At 43.3% G+C, this 16,187-nt stretch overlaps 1 protein-coding gene across 8 annotated transcripts in view; it reads right to left on the reverse strand.

Annotated features, from left to right (window-relative positions):
- Positions 1-16,187, reverse strand: part of SMOC1 (SPARC related modular calcium binding 1) — a 151,165-nt gene that overhangs the window by 54,453 nt on the left and 80,525 nt on the right. For all 8 annotated transcript variants that reach the window (XM_036913349.2, XM_036913350.2, XM_036913351.2 and 5 more), the window contains exon 4: positions 784-883. In XM_036913349.2, coding sequence (XP_036769244.2) covers positions 784-883 — 100 coding nt within the window. The remainder of the gene's footprint in view (positions 1-783; positions 884-16,187) is intronic.

Below are 16,187 nucleotides of genomic sequence, written 5' to 3' on the forward strand. Positions count from 1 at the left end.
AGCGACTCCCGAGTCCCTTACCATCTGAATGGACGTGGAAAGTGAGGTGCTCGTCTAAATCTATCATCCACAGTCGCATGAAGTTGAACTAAGAGCAAAATTTCTCTATGCTTGTACGATTGGAAATAGAAAAGGACTTACTTTTTGCTCTGGACTAACCCAGTGGGTCACTATGAAGCAATGGTTCTCTAATTTGTCTGGTCATCAGAACCACCTGAGAAGCTTCATATGCATGTGGACTCAATCCAGACCTCCTGGGTCAGACTATACTAGGAGGTGCCTCAACACGGGGTTCTTTTTAATTCCCCAGGCATTGCTGATGACAGGCCACTGTTATTAAAGTTTTCCATTACATTACATTGTTCATGGGCAGCAAATATATGACACAGAGGCCACTACTGCCCTCTCCTGTGCCCACGACAGACATCACTAATTGATCATCCAACTTTTGATGTTGAACTTCCATGTGGTCTTAAAATCCATCTCAGTGAAGTGCTCCTAGGACTACTAGCAACCAAAGCACACAAGCTACAAATTTATATGCCATGCCATAGGGGTTGCAGCCAGTGCTTGGGAAAGGAGCACTGAACCAGACACAGGCATACGACCCAGCTGCAGCTACAGAGCAAGTGTGTTAGAGTGGAACCCTTCCTGACCTGGAAGACGGCTCATAATCAATGCCCATCATCCAACCATCTTTCAAAGGCTCCCCATAAGACACAGAGACCAGCCGAGGGGTCTCTATCCAACCCTTTCCTTTGTTCCCACCCCTCCCTACAGTACCTGAACATACAGGCGTTTTATTTTGCACAGAAGAGCCACTGATGGGCTTCCCATCTGGGGTGACACACCAGCAGTACCCCGTGTAAGTGTGACACTGCACCTGTGCAGGGAAGTGGGGAGGGGAAGAGAACCATAAGTCTGGGGTCACCATGTCAACAGCATCTCCCACCCCTTTCAAAGCATTGCCAATGTGGTGAAGTGCCTTCTACCTCTCACCTAGCCTCTGTCACCAGAGTGTCTCCTGCAGTCAGTCAATAACATTGATTATGTTTGCTGTGTAACTTCTGTGCACAACCACAGTGATGACTTCTTACTTTTTTCTTATGACTTTTCATGCTGAATATCTTGTCTCATACTTACACACCTCCACTGGGCTCCTCCTGTGATGGTTCTAATCAACACGTGCACATTTTTTCCCCAAGCACTGGCATACACTCCCATCCGATTATAACAAACTCTGATCGGTGAAAACACATTTGACAAGTACAAGTTGGATGCCACCATTGTTGGTAAGACCCTTCCTTAACAAGCAGAGACAAATGTCAAGTTTTTCTTCTTTCTCGAGCTTTCCCTGGCATCCATTCAGAGAGCCAGCATGCCTGTTGGTGAGGTGGCTCTCCTGAGACAAGGGCACATGTGATGGGTTTAAGCAGGAATAGGTCACTTGTGCCTGCAGGTTCTAGTTTCAGACTCCCCGTTCCACCACTGTGTGATGTTCCTCAAGTCTCCTGATCCAGGAATAGTAATGAAAATGACGGCTTTGCTCCATTTGGAGTAACTTTTCTTTCTCTTCCAAGAGCTGCCACTCCACCCCCTTCCTCCCACCCCACCTTACCATCCTCTTCACAACTGAGTTCCTAAACACAAATTGGAGCATTGCTTCCCTGCTTAAAAAACCCCTCAATGATTTGCCATCTGACTCAGAATAAGGATGAAGCTCATCTGCATGGAGCTCCAGGTCCCCTTGATCTTCCCCTTGCCCATCTCCACAGCCTCACTTACACCCATGTCTCCACACACGCACCCTCCATTTGGGCCACAGTGAAGACTTTGAAGCCCACAAAGACAGCCTAGTGTCTCATGATTCTGAACTTTTGTTTCCTCCAATTATTCAATGATCCGGGATACAATTCACCAACCCATCTCCAACCCACTCCTAAGCCACTCCTAAGCCACTCCTAACCCTTCGTATTCCCACCCTCTTCATGATACACCTTCTCTGCAAAGCGGTCCCAGTCTCCCCGCCTCCTCTCCCGCCTGCCCCTGCCCCTCCACACACCCTGGCTCCCTAAATTCAGAGCCCTTATCACAATGAGCTTAACTACTAATCTGTCTAGTCTATGTCCTCCGCTAGACTGTGACCTCCCTAGGGCAAGGGACTGCATACTGGTTATTTCTGTATTCCAAGAATCTAGCATAATGCCTGACATTCATTGCAGGCATTTGACGAGTTGAATAAATGCATGGATTACCACATTTCCTCGATTCTCGGTCTCCATCAATTCTGAAAATGTAGCATCAATTTAAACAGCCCCACTGCATTAAATATGGACCTCAATTACAAGATGTGTGCCAACTGCAGAGATATTAAAGTGTGGAAAAAATGCTAGGTTCAAGGATATACTGGAATCGAGGATAGACGGTACCAGCATATAAATTGAATGGTAAGGTATACAATGGATATAGAGGTAAAAGAGAGGTCTGATGGCCCGGGTGAAATCCAGAAATTACCAGTGAGACAGAGAAGCTGCAGAAAGCCTTCTGCTCTTGTGTGGATATCAAACACTGTAATTTTCCCCAGTTGTTCACTATGAACCTACCCACAGAAGTCAGGATCAGAACCAGAGGAAGGGCATCTAGTCCCACCAGTTACAAACAAGGCACATGCCTTAGCTATTTGAACCCCATCTATAAAATGGGGATAGCAGCGCCAAACGTAGGGGGCTCTGGTGAGGAAACAGTGCGAGTCCAGTGCCGGGCAAGGGGTGACGGCTGGACACAGGATGGTCTCGGCAGTGACTGCTCTCAGCTGCATCAGGAACACTTTGCAAGTGGGCTTCCTCCTAGGCCAGAGCCCTCCACCCCCACTGCCACCCCAGTAACCTCCAGAGGATCGGGTGGAAAACACTGCTGGGAACTTGGATTTTACCCCTTCAGCTTCTGTCAGCCCTGCATGGGGATAGTTCCTGGAGACAATTCCTCACCAGTAGCAACAGTTTAATGGAGCCTGGCTGGCTGCTTTCTCCTCCCTGTCTGACAGTCACCTCTGGGGAAACCTGTCCCTGGGCTGGGTGGCCACTCCCAGGCCCCCTGGCGCCCATGGCCAAGGTCGGCCTCCCTCTCCATGAGAACTGTCCCCGCAAGCCCATCACCAGAGGCTGTGTCTCTGGCCCTGAGCTGCCTGCTAGAGCTGCATGCTGTGGTCAAGCAGGCTGGGAGGACAGCTGCACAGTGCCCCCCACCCCTACCCCCAAGGCATGCAGAGTCCCAGCCAGGGCTACTGAGGACAGAACGAAAAGCATGAGTGAGAGGCTAAGCCCAAAGCTTTGTTTCAGGGGATATAATCTGATCTCTGGGCTCTGAGTCCCAAGGGCCACATGCTCACTGAGTGTGCCCATTGTATCCCTGTGGGCACACGGACGTCGCCTCTCAGCCAGGCCGACAGGCCCCAACACAGTCCTTTCTCCCCGGGGCCCTCAGCATTTCCCTCAGACCAGAATCCAGATTACAAAATCCTCAGGCTGGGAGCTGCCTCCAAATCCTAGAAAACTGGAATCAAATGAGGAATTGTGGCCATGTCCCTCTAAGGCCTGGGGTACATAGTAACAGGCACACCTGCCCCAGATGAGCTGCAAGGGAGGGGGCAGCAAAGAGACACAGAGCACCCAGCAGAGCTCAGCTGCAGAAAGTGGCCAGCAAGGTGTCTCCCTTTTGCTGAAGGAGCCCTGAGTGAGTCAGCCCACGATTCTCAATTGAGAGATTGTTTGTAAGTTGTCTTAGGGAGTTTTCAAGATGTCTTCTTGGAAAAAAAAGATGCAGTTACCCAGAGACAGAAATCAGTGGTCATGAAGTCAGACTGCAGCCCGCCTTCCTTAACTGACCAGCTCCACCACTTAAGTCAACCACTAATCTTTCCAAATCTCTGTAGCCTTGGAAAGGTTCTTAATCAAACCAAGCCTCCTACTGTGTCTATTTCCAAAGGGGAGATAATAATACTTGCCACACAGACTCACAGAACCCAAGAATGGACTAACAGTTACCAAAGGGAAAGGGACTGAGGAGGATGGGTGGGAAGGGAGGGATAAGGGGGAAAAGGGTCATTATGATTAGCACACATAATGTGGAGGTGGGAGTACAGGGAAGGCTGTACAACACAGAGAAGACAAGCAGTGATTCTATAGCATCTTACTTACACTGATGGACAGTGACTGTAATGGGATGTGTGGTGGGGACTTGATAATGGGGGGAATCTAGTAACCACAATGTTGTTCATGTAAGTGTATATTAATGATGCAAAAAAGAAAAAAAGAAAAGAATAATAATAATACTCGCCACACTCAGTTGTTGAGAAGATTAAATTAAATAATGTAAATAAAGCACTTAGCTCACGTGGTAAGTGCCCAGTTAAGTTTAACTATTTATTTTGATTATCATTGTGTTATGTTTCAGCAAACTATTTGTACACTCATAAAGGATGCAGCCAGATCCTCTGATGGGAACCAAAACCAGTCCTGACCAGTCCCAGGCGACGGGGCAGTCTGAACTCAGCAGTCTGAAAAGATGTTAGTGGAAGAAGGGGAGTTTGTTTCCAAGGGGAGTATAGAAATGGTTCTATTATTCTCAGAAGAGCCAAGGCTTCTTGCAGAAAAGAAAATCAGGATCTAAAGTCTATATAGAATTGATGGTTTTTATATACGTGATCAAGAGGTAAATTCGACCTCGTTTAGCTTCCTCCCTTGCAAACTTATTTATTCTTTCAAATTAATAAGTAATCCCCTTTGTTTTACCTCTCCCACCCCACAGCCTCAAATTAATCAACTCTCAGACTTAATCTACAGGAAAAGCACAGGCCAGCAGGACTGACAAGGTAATGAGCCATTTCTAGCCACTCGCTATGCAGTTCTCAAAACTCAGGGTTGTTCCAGCCCCAAAGGTACAGATACAAACCATGACATTTGTTCCCATCTGTCCCACACTGGAGCATCTTAGAAAGGCTGAAATATCAGTTGATGGGTCTTCCTTAAGAGACAGAAAGTGTTCATACATCAGCCTAAATGAAGTTACTCTCTGCTTAATTATACTGTTGAATATAACTGGTATTCCTTAAAGGTACTTTAAAACAGTGTGTTCTTAGGTAAGTAAATTTCATCTTTGACTCAAGTACTTAAATATTTTTGGCAAGAAGCCCTTTGCATAAACAGCCCAATGGTCTATTTCAGGTCAACCTCTGTCCAAAGTAAGACAAATACGAAATTATTTTCAGCCTGTTAATCTTCAACATTAGCCCAACTCCTGGATATCTGGAAGAATGTGGGAGGCTAGCACTCCCAGCAAATGTGGCTGAGTAACTGACAAGTACAGAAAACAGAGAAAAAACCAGCTCACAGGATAAAGCAGATCATGGACTGAGTAGAAAGAAAGCACCACGGAAAACAGACGAGACAAATGGGCCGTACATACACACAACTATCACCCACGGGGCACATGCCCAAAATGGGGAACCCCACCCTCTACTTTCACAGCAGCTTTTCAGTCACCGTCAGTGATCTCTGCACTATCTCATTTGGTCCTCAGAGTGGCCATGTGTGCAAGCTCACTTTAGGAGAGGCCCTCGAAGCAGAGGTTATTCTTCAAATGTCACGGTTACTCCATAACAGCACGGGAATGTCTCCAAGCTCTCATAAAATGTCAGAACTGACAAAGATGGAAAAACCCTTAGAGCTCACCAGTCTAACCCATGTGTTTTACAAATGAGGAAACCGAGGCCCAGAGACAGCGAAGTAGCCTGACTGCCGGTACCTCATCCTGGCAGACGAAAACCCCCCAGACCTGGGAGGGAGGAAGAGAAAGGTGTAGTTCCTTGTGCTGGTGTCCGAGGGACATGACTGGGTCACCTTGTTGTGCCTTGCGGTTCTTTGGCAAATGGACTCTTCTGGGGGAGGAGAGGGAGACAGGATAGATAATCTCATCAAGTAGGCAGCTGGAAGGAAGTCTTGCTCCAGTTAGAAGGAAAGGCTGTTTCAGGAGTGGTTTGGGTGACAGCATGGGGCTCCTGCTCAAGCCCTGGCCGGCCTGCTTTCCTTTGCTGTTCTTGGGGGGCTTCTCTGACAGGTGTGGGACCTCACATCCCAGAGAAGCCTCTTTGTTATTGGACTTTTGCTCTAAGTCCTACCAAGAGGCCCTGCTTCCTGAGGAGACCCATCGCCCTTACACGTGCCCACTTTCCTCTCTTTCCTCCAGGAACGCGAAGCTGCTGTTCCCACTGCCTTAGACACAGGGATGAGCGTAGCTGGTGTTCTACTGGCGGCAGCAGGGAATCATTGCACAGGGTTGGGGGCAGGGGATGGTTCTCCAGCCAAATAACTTTGGAAATGTTGGGTTAAATACAATCAAAAGAGTCCTTGACTGCAGAACTTCTCAGAACCTTAAGTCAATTAGTGATTTAGCACTGAGGAAAATACCATTTGCAGCAATTCCTAAACTTATTTAACTGTGGGATCCTCCCTTAATTTTATTTGCTTGAGGAGCACATCATGGTACTATTTTATGGTGCTCTCTGAAACATGCTTTTTTAGAAGAAAAAGTCAGTATAACGAAGTGCAGGGCCCTGCTCATTTCTTCGCTTCCCCAGTCCTACCTTCTTACAGTTCAGGTAGCAGATTCTCATTTAGTTCACTACTCTTTCCCTCTGGCAACCCCCCACCCACATTTCCGTAACTTTTTCTCAAGCCCTCTATCTATTAACTAATCCATCTTCGAGTGCCCTGGACCTTCACTGACAACTGGGATCCCCTCCAAGGTACAGCAGCTTCTCACCCCCGTTCCCATTTCTTTGTGCCTGTTTTGTGAAATAGAAAATATGAAACATATGCAAAGGGACAGGCTTGATTCAGCGTTCTTGGTAGTAACTACCGACCTTGTAAGGAAATGACTGCTATCACGAACTTGAACATTTCCTAGTGGGAAAAAGTTGAACTAAAAGAGAAGGCACATGGATATTTGTCTAGCTCTTTCTTGGCAGTGGGAGTTTGAGACTGTTTTTTTCTTTTCTATTAGCCAGTTAGTTGCTCCCAGTCCATTAGTGGGTTCTTTGGATTGGGCTAATGCACAGTGAAAAGGAAGGTCCACCTGATAACTTTGTTTCAGGACAGTATTTTCATTTTGTCTCATTTTCCTCTCCTCTATATTTTCTATAGGACCTCTAAGGAATTGTGTTCTGCCATGGGTGCACGGGCCCTGGCTGGAAGCCTGAGTCCCTGGGCCACCTGAGGTTGTCACTTGTTCTCCCAGAACATCTCTCCACCAGAACTACAGAACGCTGTTTACTATGCATGAGATTCACCTGGAGGGTTTATGACAGCAGGCGGCTGAGTCTCACTCCCAGAGTTCCATGGCTCATTAGGTCTGGGGTCAGCTGAAGAATCTGCATTTCTGACAAGTTCCCAGGTGATGCAGATGCTGCTGGCCCAGGGGCCATGCCCCAAGAACCACCATTTTAAAGGAAACTTCCCTACCCCCACCCTTTCTGGCCTTTATCATGCAATACTCAAGAAACAAGGACTTTTCTAGGTGGCAATGTGAGAATAAGAGGCCTTGTGACCATACTTCTCTCCAAAGTATTTATGTTTCAGTTGTTTTGATGACATGTGGTTTTTTAAATTCAAGGATCTAGTGATTGCAGCATTAAATCTCCTGGGTGATTTCACACATTGAAGAGAGTTTGATTGCATTGAGAAGGGGTGGGAAAGGAAGGGATGGTGTAATCCTTCTGGTCTGGCTAGCATGCACTGTTTTTCCCTCAGTTTGGAAAAGGTTATCCCACAAAATCCCCCTCATCTTTAGTCAGGTTTGGCTCAGAAGCAACAAGATGCAGAAGGAAAAACATGGCTTTGGAGTCAAAACGACCTGGGTTTAAATACCAACCTCTGCCACAAGCTGTGTGAGTTCAATAAAGTCACTTAACCTCTCTGAAGCTATCTATGATATAGGGCCCATGGTGTGCACCGTGAAGGTGGACAGAATGAGACAAGATATAGAAAGTATCTAAAATAGTACAGGGTGTAGGGTAGATGCTCAGCACAAGAAGGGTTCTTCTCCCTTCTGCAAGGAGTATACAGGCCACAACTTTGACGCACTGCTATTCTTCTTGGCTGTAGGCATTGTCTCCTGCTCTATGCCAGGTCTGGGGAGGACTGGGGAAAACAAGGGTTTTTCCTTTTACAGTTTTTACCTCATCCTCCTATATATGGGAGTCTTTGTTGACGAGGCTTTTTACGAGCTGATGGTGTAACTGCCTGCATAATATTAGTTAGAAGTGGTATGTTTAGAATGAGAGACAGTCCCAGTCTGCCTGAGGCTGTTCGTGGCCACATTTGAAATACTGGGTCCAGTTTGGGGAAGGACATTCTGTAAGAGGGGCCTTTGCAAATTGAATTCAGAGGAAATGGACCAGAAAGAAAGAGAAGCATAAGTCCCTACGATATGGGGATGAATGGTAGAATTAAGGATTTTTGCCAGGGCAAAAAGAGATATTTGTTGGCTAAGAGAGGATTTGACAAGGACAAAATGGTGTCTATCTTCAAATCTCTCCATGGAAAGTGGGATTTCTGTGGGTTCTCTAAGTTCCATAGCTAGAACAGGGGTCATCTGTTGGAAAATACAACTCTCCAGTCAATACACAGAAGGACTTCCCAACTAAATTATATATGTTGACATTGGCAGTAATAAGTTTCCTGTCTCTGGAGGCAATCAAGCAGAAAGTAGACGAATGGATCCTTAGCCCTGTATAGATCCTTAGTCCTGGGTAGAGAGAGGGAGAAGATAAAACAGATACTTCTGAGCTCCTCTTTGACCCCACAGTTCTGTGATTCTAAAATACTGCTCTCAATTGAAATTTCTCTGCTTAGGAGCAAGATAGAAATTTATAAACTAGTACCTAACTGTCAGTGTGAAGGCCAGTTTTCTAAGTACACGAGGAATATTTTCTTGCATTTTCCAAAAAATTTGAACATCATGCCCCCAACACACATAGAAAGATGTTTTTAAAACCTGAGTGTTAGGGCTTCAAGGACCCAAAGAACTTCATTTCCTTGATTCCTGCTGTTTAGTGCTAGAAGAGTTCAGGCTTTGTAAACGGCAAATACAAAACCTCTTCTCCATTCATTTTTATTTCCATTTGGGAGAGAAACTATCAAATATGTTTTTAAAAATACCCAATGAGAAAGTCCCTCATGTGTAGAAGCTTTGTTCAGACCTGACCTGTGAAAATCTGGCCAATCTTTGCAGGACAAAGGTGGCCTGCAGAAGTGGGAGCTCTTTCTTGCTTCCCAGATCTGACTTCACTTTAATTAAACTTTTCTGCCTCATACCTTCCTCCTGTGTTCCTATTACCTTTCCTTACTTTGATGGAAAAAATAATCTGATCCCTTTAATTCTGCAGAAGAATTTAGTTGACTGAATGGCAGGGTCCCCTCCTAACATATTATATGTACCCACTGTGGAGTGGCAATAGCCCTAAATGTGTGTAAGGCTTTGTCTGGGAGGTTCCTGAATAGGCGTTTTCTGTGGGACTGTTTGTGCCTATCTACCCAACTGAACATTAGCTCCTGTCTCAAAAAAATCCTAAAAAGTGTGGTTACTTCCTAGAGGCCATCAATTTGACCTCCTTCCCAGTGCTCTCTCCCCGCCCCTGCAGTACCCCTGCCAGATACCCATTAAGTCCCCACTTGCCCAATTCCCAGGATGGGAAGTTAAGTTTTTAGTCAGGCATTCCATCTATGGAGTGCTCTACTTGTAAAAACTTCTTTCCTATTTTGAGTCAGAATCTGAGTCATTATACATTTTACCCAGTGATCCTGGGTCAGCTCTGCGGGACTATTCAATACAAAGCTATCACCATCTGGAGAACAACGTTTGAAGATGGCTCTCACGTATCCCTTTGGCCATCTCTCTCACCCCACTCTGGTTCTTCTCATTCTGCAAATCAAACGTTTCTGGCTCCTTTGAATATTCCTCATGTGACAAAATTTCCTGAACTTACTGACCTGAATCACCCTCCTAGATATGCTGTAGTTTGGCAACACTCTAAAAAACGGTAATGTCCTTTAGAAAGGTGGAATAGGGTAGTAGTTAGGACCAAGAACTCTGAAGTCAGGCTGCTCAGGCTTGAAGCCTGACTCTATGTAGCCTTTGCAAGCCGGGTGACCTGGGCGAGCAGGGTCTGGGAGCTCTCCACAGCCCTTCGTGGGTCTGTCTCTACACTTTGTCTATTGAGGAAATGAAAGGAGCAAGCGCTGGGCGACATCTGCTGCTGCTCTTCTGCAAGGGCTTGTACTTGGGAGGGAGGAGAGGCTGAAGGCTGGAGCCTCTCAGGGGAGACTCAGTGGCAGGGCTTCATTACCCTCTCCGCTGTTCCTTTCCTGACTGACTGGGTCGGAGCAATGAAGCACGTTGGGATGTTCCTTTTTAGCTCCTCATCCTCCCCACCCCCACAGTACAAAACTGAGCTTCCTGAAGTCACCCAGCCTGAGTTGTGTGACTACCTTGCAAAGTAAATGATGCCACCTGTGAATTATAGCTCAATAAAGCTTTTGTTTTCAAGGACAAAACCAGGTGGTCAGCCCACAGGTCACGGTTTGCCAACCTCTGGAACAGCTCAACTAATTTTCCCAAGTTACAGTGGAGGAAACTGAGACCTAAAGAGGAAGAAAACTAACATTTGCTGAAGAGCAATTATGTGCTAGATAGTGGGTATTTTTAGACAAATTATCATATACAATATCTGGTTGTTTGGGATAAAAGCAATTGAATGAAAAACACATGTAAACCAAGTGGTAAAATGCTCTGGGCACAGGAGATGTCCCAATTGTAATAACAATAATGTGTTTATTGAGCCCTTAACACAAAAGGACAAAAAAAAGTAACAACTAGCTTAACAGTGGGTCTATTTACCATTATGCCATCTATACATAAAGGATGGACTTGAATTTTTATAGAGTGACTGCTTTAAAAATAAAATTAGTTGGCATTGCACATGCCACAGAAGGCTGAGGGAGCCTAAGGCAGGGCACTGTCCACTAAAACATACAGAACTGCCTTTGTTTGGGGGCATCCAAAGAAGCCATTTATAGTGGGGATGCTAAGAACACTCCAGCTTAGGGATGAAGCCAGGGTCTTGGTCCTTCTCCTAGAGGTCTCTGCACTGTCTGAGGAGAGATCCGCACTGCTGCCCTTGGTGAGATAGTTCCACATATACCAGTGCCTCCCCCGGGACGGAGGTACTGACAATGCCATCCATACACTACCTATCTTGCTAACATGGGCAGGCACACTCAGACACTCTCTGGGACAGGCAGGGCCAGCAGTCAAGGCACTTCCTACTGCCTTGTTGAGGCCGAGAACATGGGCAGTGACAGCAGTACCCCACGGCCTGGCTGGGGCAGATGAGCACTGACAGTCACAGCCACCTCCTGCTCTTTGAGTCGGGGTGGTTGCCAGACCGGAACTCGCTCACATGCACAGGCAGGGCACTGTCCAGCAGTGTCACTGCAGCCCACCAGTGTGCACAGCCAAGGCGATTTCCCACTGCCTTTCTGAAGCCAGTGAGCATGCCCCACCCCTACCCTCTCCAGCTCTCTGCTTAAGACAGCAGGCACACACAAACCACACATGAGAGGCCCCTTGCTCACCCGGCCCTGGTGGACAAGAGCACTGGTGTTCCTGAGCTCCAAAGGACGATAAATTTTGGAAAGACAGTTCTTGGCAGGCCAACACATTCAGGGCACTGCACCGACAGCAAACTGACCTTCCTGTGAAAAAGATCTATTTACTTATCCTAGAGCGTAAGCCTGAGGGGCAGGCTTCAGGTTTCCCACACATCTAGAGGCTATGGAGGTGCTCCCAAGGAATGTCAGCAGGGGGAACAACACCCTGGCATACTCCCTTGACCTCACTACAGCTCAACAAGAAAGGAGCTTATACACTCATGCAGATTTCCATTTTTTGTAACTGTCACATCGGGCACATTTGCAGATTTCCTGATCTAGAGGCCATCAGGGTTTATGAGCGCAGCCTTGCAGGACTGTATATATTTACATACTTTAAAAGCTGCTGCCTGAGAGTCTTTCACTCAACCTGAAACTAAGTGCTAACTGAGATTCCTCCCCTTGGAGCACTGAGAGGTATTGGTGTTCCCTCAACAATAGGGACTTATCAAAAATAAACCAGGCTGTTTAAACAATCCCAAAGATTAAAGAAACAACCAAAAACTAGGACAAGGGTGCATGAGAAGGTCCACTCCTTCAAGACTGAAAAAGGTAGCTTTTTCACCTAATACATAGAGACAAACACAGAGAGTCAAACAAAATAAGGCAACAGAGAACTATGTTCCAAATGAGAGAACAAGACAAAACCTCAGTAAAGACCTTAATGATATGGAGGTAAGTAATCTACCTGATCAAGAATTCTAAGTAATGGTCATAAAGATGCTCACCGAACTTGGGAAGAGAAGAGATGAACCCAGTGAAAATGTCAACAAAGAGACAGAAAATATATAAAAATACCAAACAGAAATCACAGAGTTGAAGAACACAATAACTGAAAAATATGCAAGAGTGGTTCAACAGCAGACTGGATGAAACAGAAGAACAGTTCAGTGTGCTGGAAGACAAAGCACTGGAACCCACACACACACAGCAAAAAAAGAAAAAGAATTTTAACTCGGGACCTATGGGAACAACTACAAGCAGAATAGCATTCACATTCTAGGGGTCCTAGAAGAAGGAGAGATAGAAGGGCATGAACTTTATTTGAAGAAATAGTGGCTGAAAACTTCCCTAACCTTGGGAAGGAAACAGACTACCAGGTCCAGGAATCACTGAGAGATGCAAATAAAATGAACCTGAAGAGATCCACACCAAGACACATTAAAATTAAAATTTCAAAAGTTAAATATAAAGAGAAACTTAAAAGTAGTGAGAGAAAAGCAACTTGTTACACACAAGGGTTACTCAGTAAGGCCATTAGCAGATTTTTCAGCAGAAACTTTGCAGGTCAGAAGAGAGTGATATGACATATTCAAAGTGCTGAAAGGAAAAAACTTCCAGCCAAGAATACTCTACCTGGAAAGATTATAATCTAGCATTCAGGATTGAAAGAGAGATAAAGAGTTTCACAGATAAGCAAATGCTAAAGGAGTTCATCACCACGAAACCAGCCTTACAATAAATGCTAAAAGGACATCTTTAAGCTGAAAATAAATAACACTAATTAATAACAGGAGAACATATGAAAGTAAAAAAATCTCACCAGCAAATATATAGTAAAGGTAATGGATAAATTGCTTGTAAAGCCAATATGAAGGTTAGAAGACAAAAGTAGTAAAATTACCTAGAACTACAATACTTAGTTAAGGAATACATAAAGTAAAAAGAGGTAAAATGTGACATCAAAAACATAAAATATGGATGGGGGGAATAAAAATGTAGTTTTAGAAAGTGTTCAAATTTAAGTTGCTAGCAACCTAAAATAGACTGTTACATACATAGGATGCTACATGTGAACTTCATGGTAACCACAAAACAAAACCTTATTTATACTAAATGCAAAAAGGAAATGATAAAAGAATCTAAGCATAATACTAGAGAAAGACATCATATCACAAGGTAAGACAGAATGAAAGGAAGGAACAGAGAGGAACTTCAAAAAAATACAGAACAGTTAACAAAATACAAGTAAGTACATACCTGTCAATAATTCCTCTAAATGTAAATGGACTAAATTCTCTAATCAAAAGACCGAGTAGAGTGTAGAGGGGCCAAATGGATGTTAAGAAAAAAAAGACTCATCTATATACTACCTACAAGAGACTTACTTCAGAAGTAAGGATAAACAAAGACTGAAAGTGAAGGAATGGAAAAAGATATTCTATGGAAATCAAAAAAGAAAGCTGGTATAGCTATACCCATGCCAGACAAAATAAACTTTAAAAGAAAGACTGCAACAAGACAAAGGATGGCATTATATAATGACAAAAGGTTCAATCCAGCAAAAAGATGTAACATTTATAAATATATATATATATATATATATATATATACCCAATCTAGGAGCACCAAAACACATAAAGAAAAAATTAACAGAACTAAAGGGGAAACTGGACAGCAATACAGTAATAGTATGGGATTTTTACACCCAACTTACATCAATGGATAGATCATGAAGACAGAAAATTAATAAGGAAACATCAGCCTTGAATGATACATTAGACCAGATGGACTTAATAAACAGATACAGAACATTCCATCAAAAGCAGCACATTCTTCTGAAGTACATATGGAACAGTCTCCAACACAGATCACATATTAGGCCACAAAACAAGTCTCAATAAATTCAAGAAGACTGGAATCACATCAAGCATCTTTTCCAACCACAATGGTATGAAACTACAAAACAAATAAGAAAAGAAAACTGGAAAAACTGCAATACATGGAGATTAAATAACATGAACAACTACTGGGTCATAGGGTAAATAAAAAATTAACAAAAGACCAATAAAAACAGATAAACAACATACCAAAATCTATGGGATATAGCAAAAGAGATTCTAGGAGGGAAGTTTATATCAATACAGTTCCACCTCAAGACACAAGAAAAAAATCTCAAATAAACAATTTAAGTTTAAACCTAAAGGAACTAGAAAAAGAAGGAAAAAATGAGGTACAAAGGAGGAAATAATAAAGATCAGAGCAGAAATGAATGTACTAGAGACTCAAAAGATAATAGAAAAGATCAATGAAACTGAGAGCTGGTCCTTTGAAAAAACAAACAAAATTGACAAACCTTTAGCTAGACTCACCAAGAAAAAAAATGGCTCAAATAAAATCAGAAACAAAAATCAATAAAATGAAAAGGCAGCCTACTGTATGGGAGAGTATATTTGCAAATGATATATCCAATAAGAGGCTAATATCCAAAATATATGAAGAATTCAAACAACTTAAGACCAGAAAAACAAATAACCCAGTTGAAAAATAGGCAGAGGAGCTGAATAGACATTTTTCTAAAGAAGACATACAGATAGTCAATAGGCACATGAAAAGATGCTCAACATCACTCATCGTCAGAGAAATGCAAATCAAAACCATAATGAGATATCACTTCATACCAGTCAGAATGGCTACTACCCAAAAGACAAGAAATAACAAGTGTTGGTGAAGATATGAAAAAAAGGGAACCCTTGTGTACTGTTGGTGGGAATGTACATTGGTCCAGCCACTGAAAAAAGCACTATGGAGGGTCCTCAAAAAATTGAAAATAGAAATACCATACAACCCAGAAATTCCACTTCTGGAAATGTACCCTAAGAAAACAAAATCACTGATTCAGAAAGATGCAAACACACCTATGTTTACTGCAGCATTATTTACAACAGTCAAGATATGGAAGCAACTGAAGTGCCCATTGACAGATGAATGGAAAAATAAGATGTGGTACATATACACAATGGTCTATTACTCAGCCATAAAAAGAGAAGGAAATCTTGCCATTTGTGACAATGTGGATGGACTTAGAGGGTATCACACTAAGTGAAATAAGTCAGGCAGAAAAACACAAGTACTGTATGTTGTCACTTACATGTAGAATCTAAAAAACACAACAAACAAAGAAAAAAGAAATCAACCCATAAATACTGACAACAGACTCTTGGTTACTATAAGGGAGGGGAGTGGGCATATGGGTGAAAAGGTGAAGGGGATAAAGAGGTACAAACTGCAAATTATAAATAAATTAGTCATAGGAATGGAAGTAAAGCATAGGGAATACAACCAATAATACTGTAATTATCTTGGTATGGGGTAACTACACTTACCATAGTGAACATTTACTAATGTATATAATTATCAAATCACTATGTTATACATCTGAAACCAATATAATATTGTATATCAACTATATTCCAATTTAGAAAAATGACCGAGAAGTTATAACTGAAATAATAGAAATACAATGAGACTACTATGACCAGTTATATGCCAACACATTGGACAACCTAAAACAAATGTATAAATTCCTAGAAACATACAATCTTTCCAGACTAAATCAGGAAGAAATAGAAAATCTGAAGAGACCATTTTCTAGTAAGAACACTGAATCAGTAATAAAAGATATTTTCATTGCCCAAAAAA

Source organism: Manis pentadactyla, chromosome 11 (genome assembly GCF_030020395.1).
Source record: "Manis pentadactyla isolate mManPen7 chromosome 11, mManPen7.hap1, whole genome shotgun sequence".
Classification (NCBI taxonomy): domain Eukaryota; kingdom Metazoa; phylum Chordata; class Mammalia; order Pholidota; family Manidae; genus Manis; species Manis pentadactyla.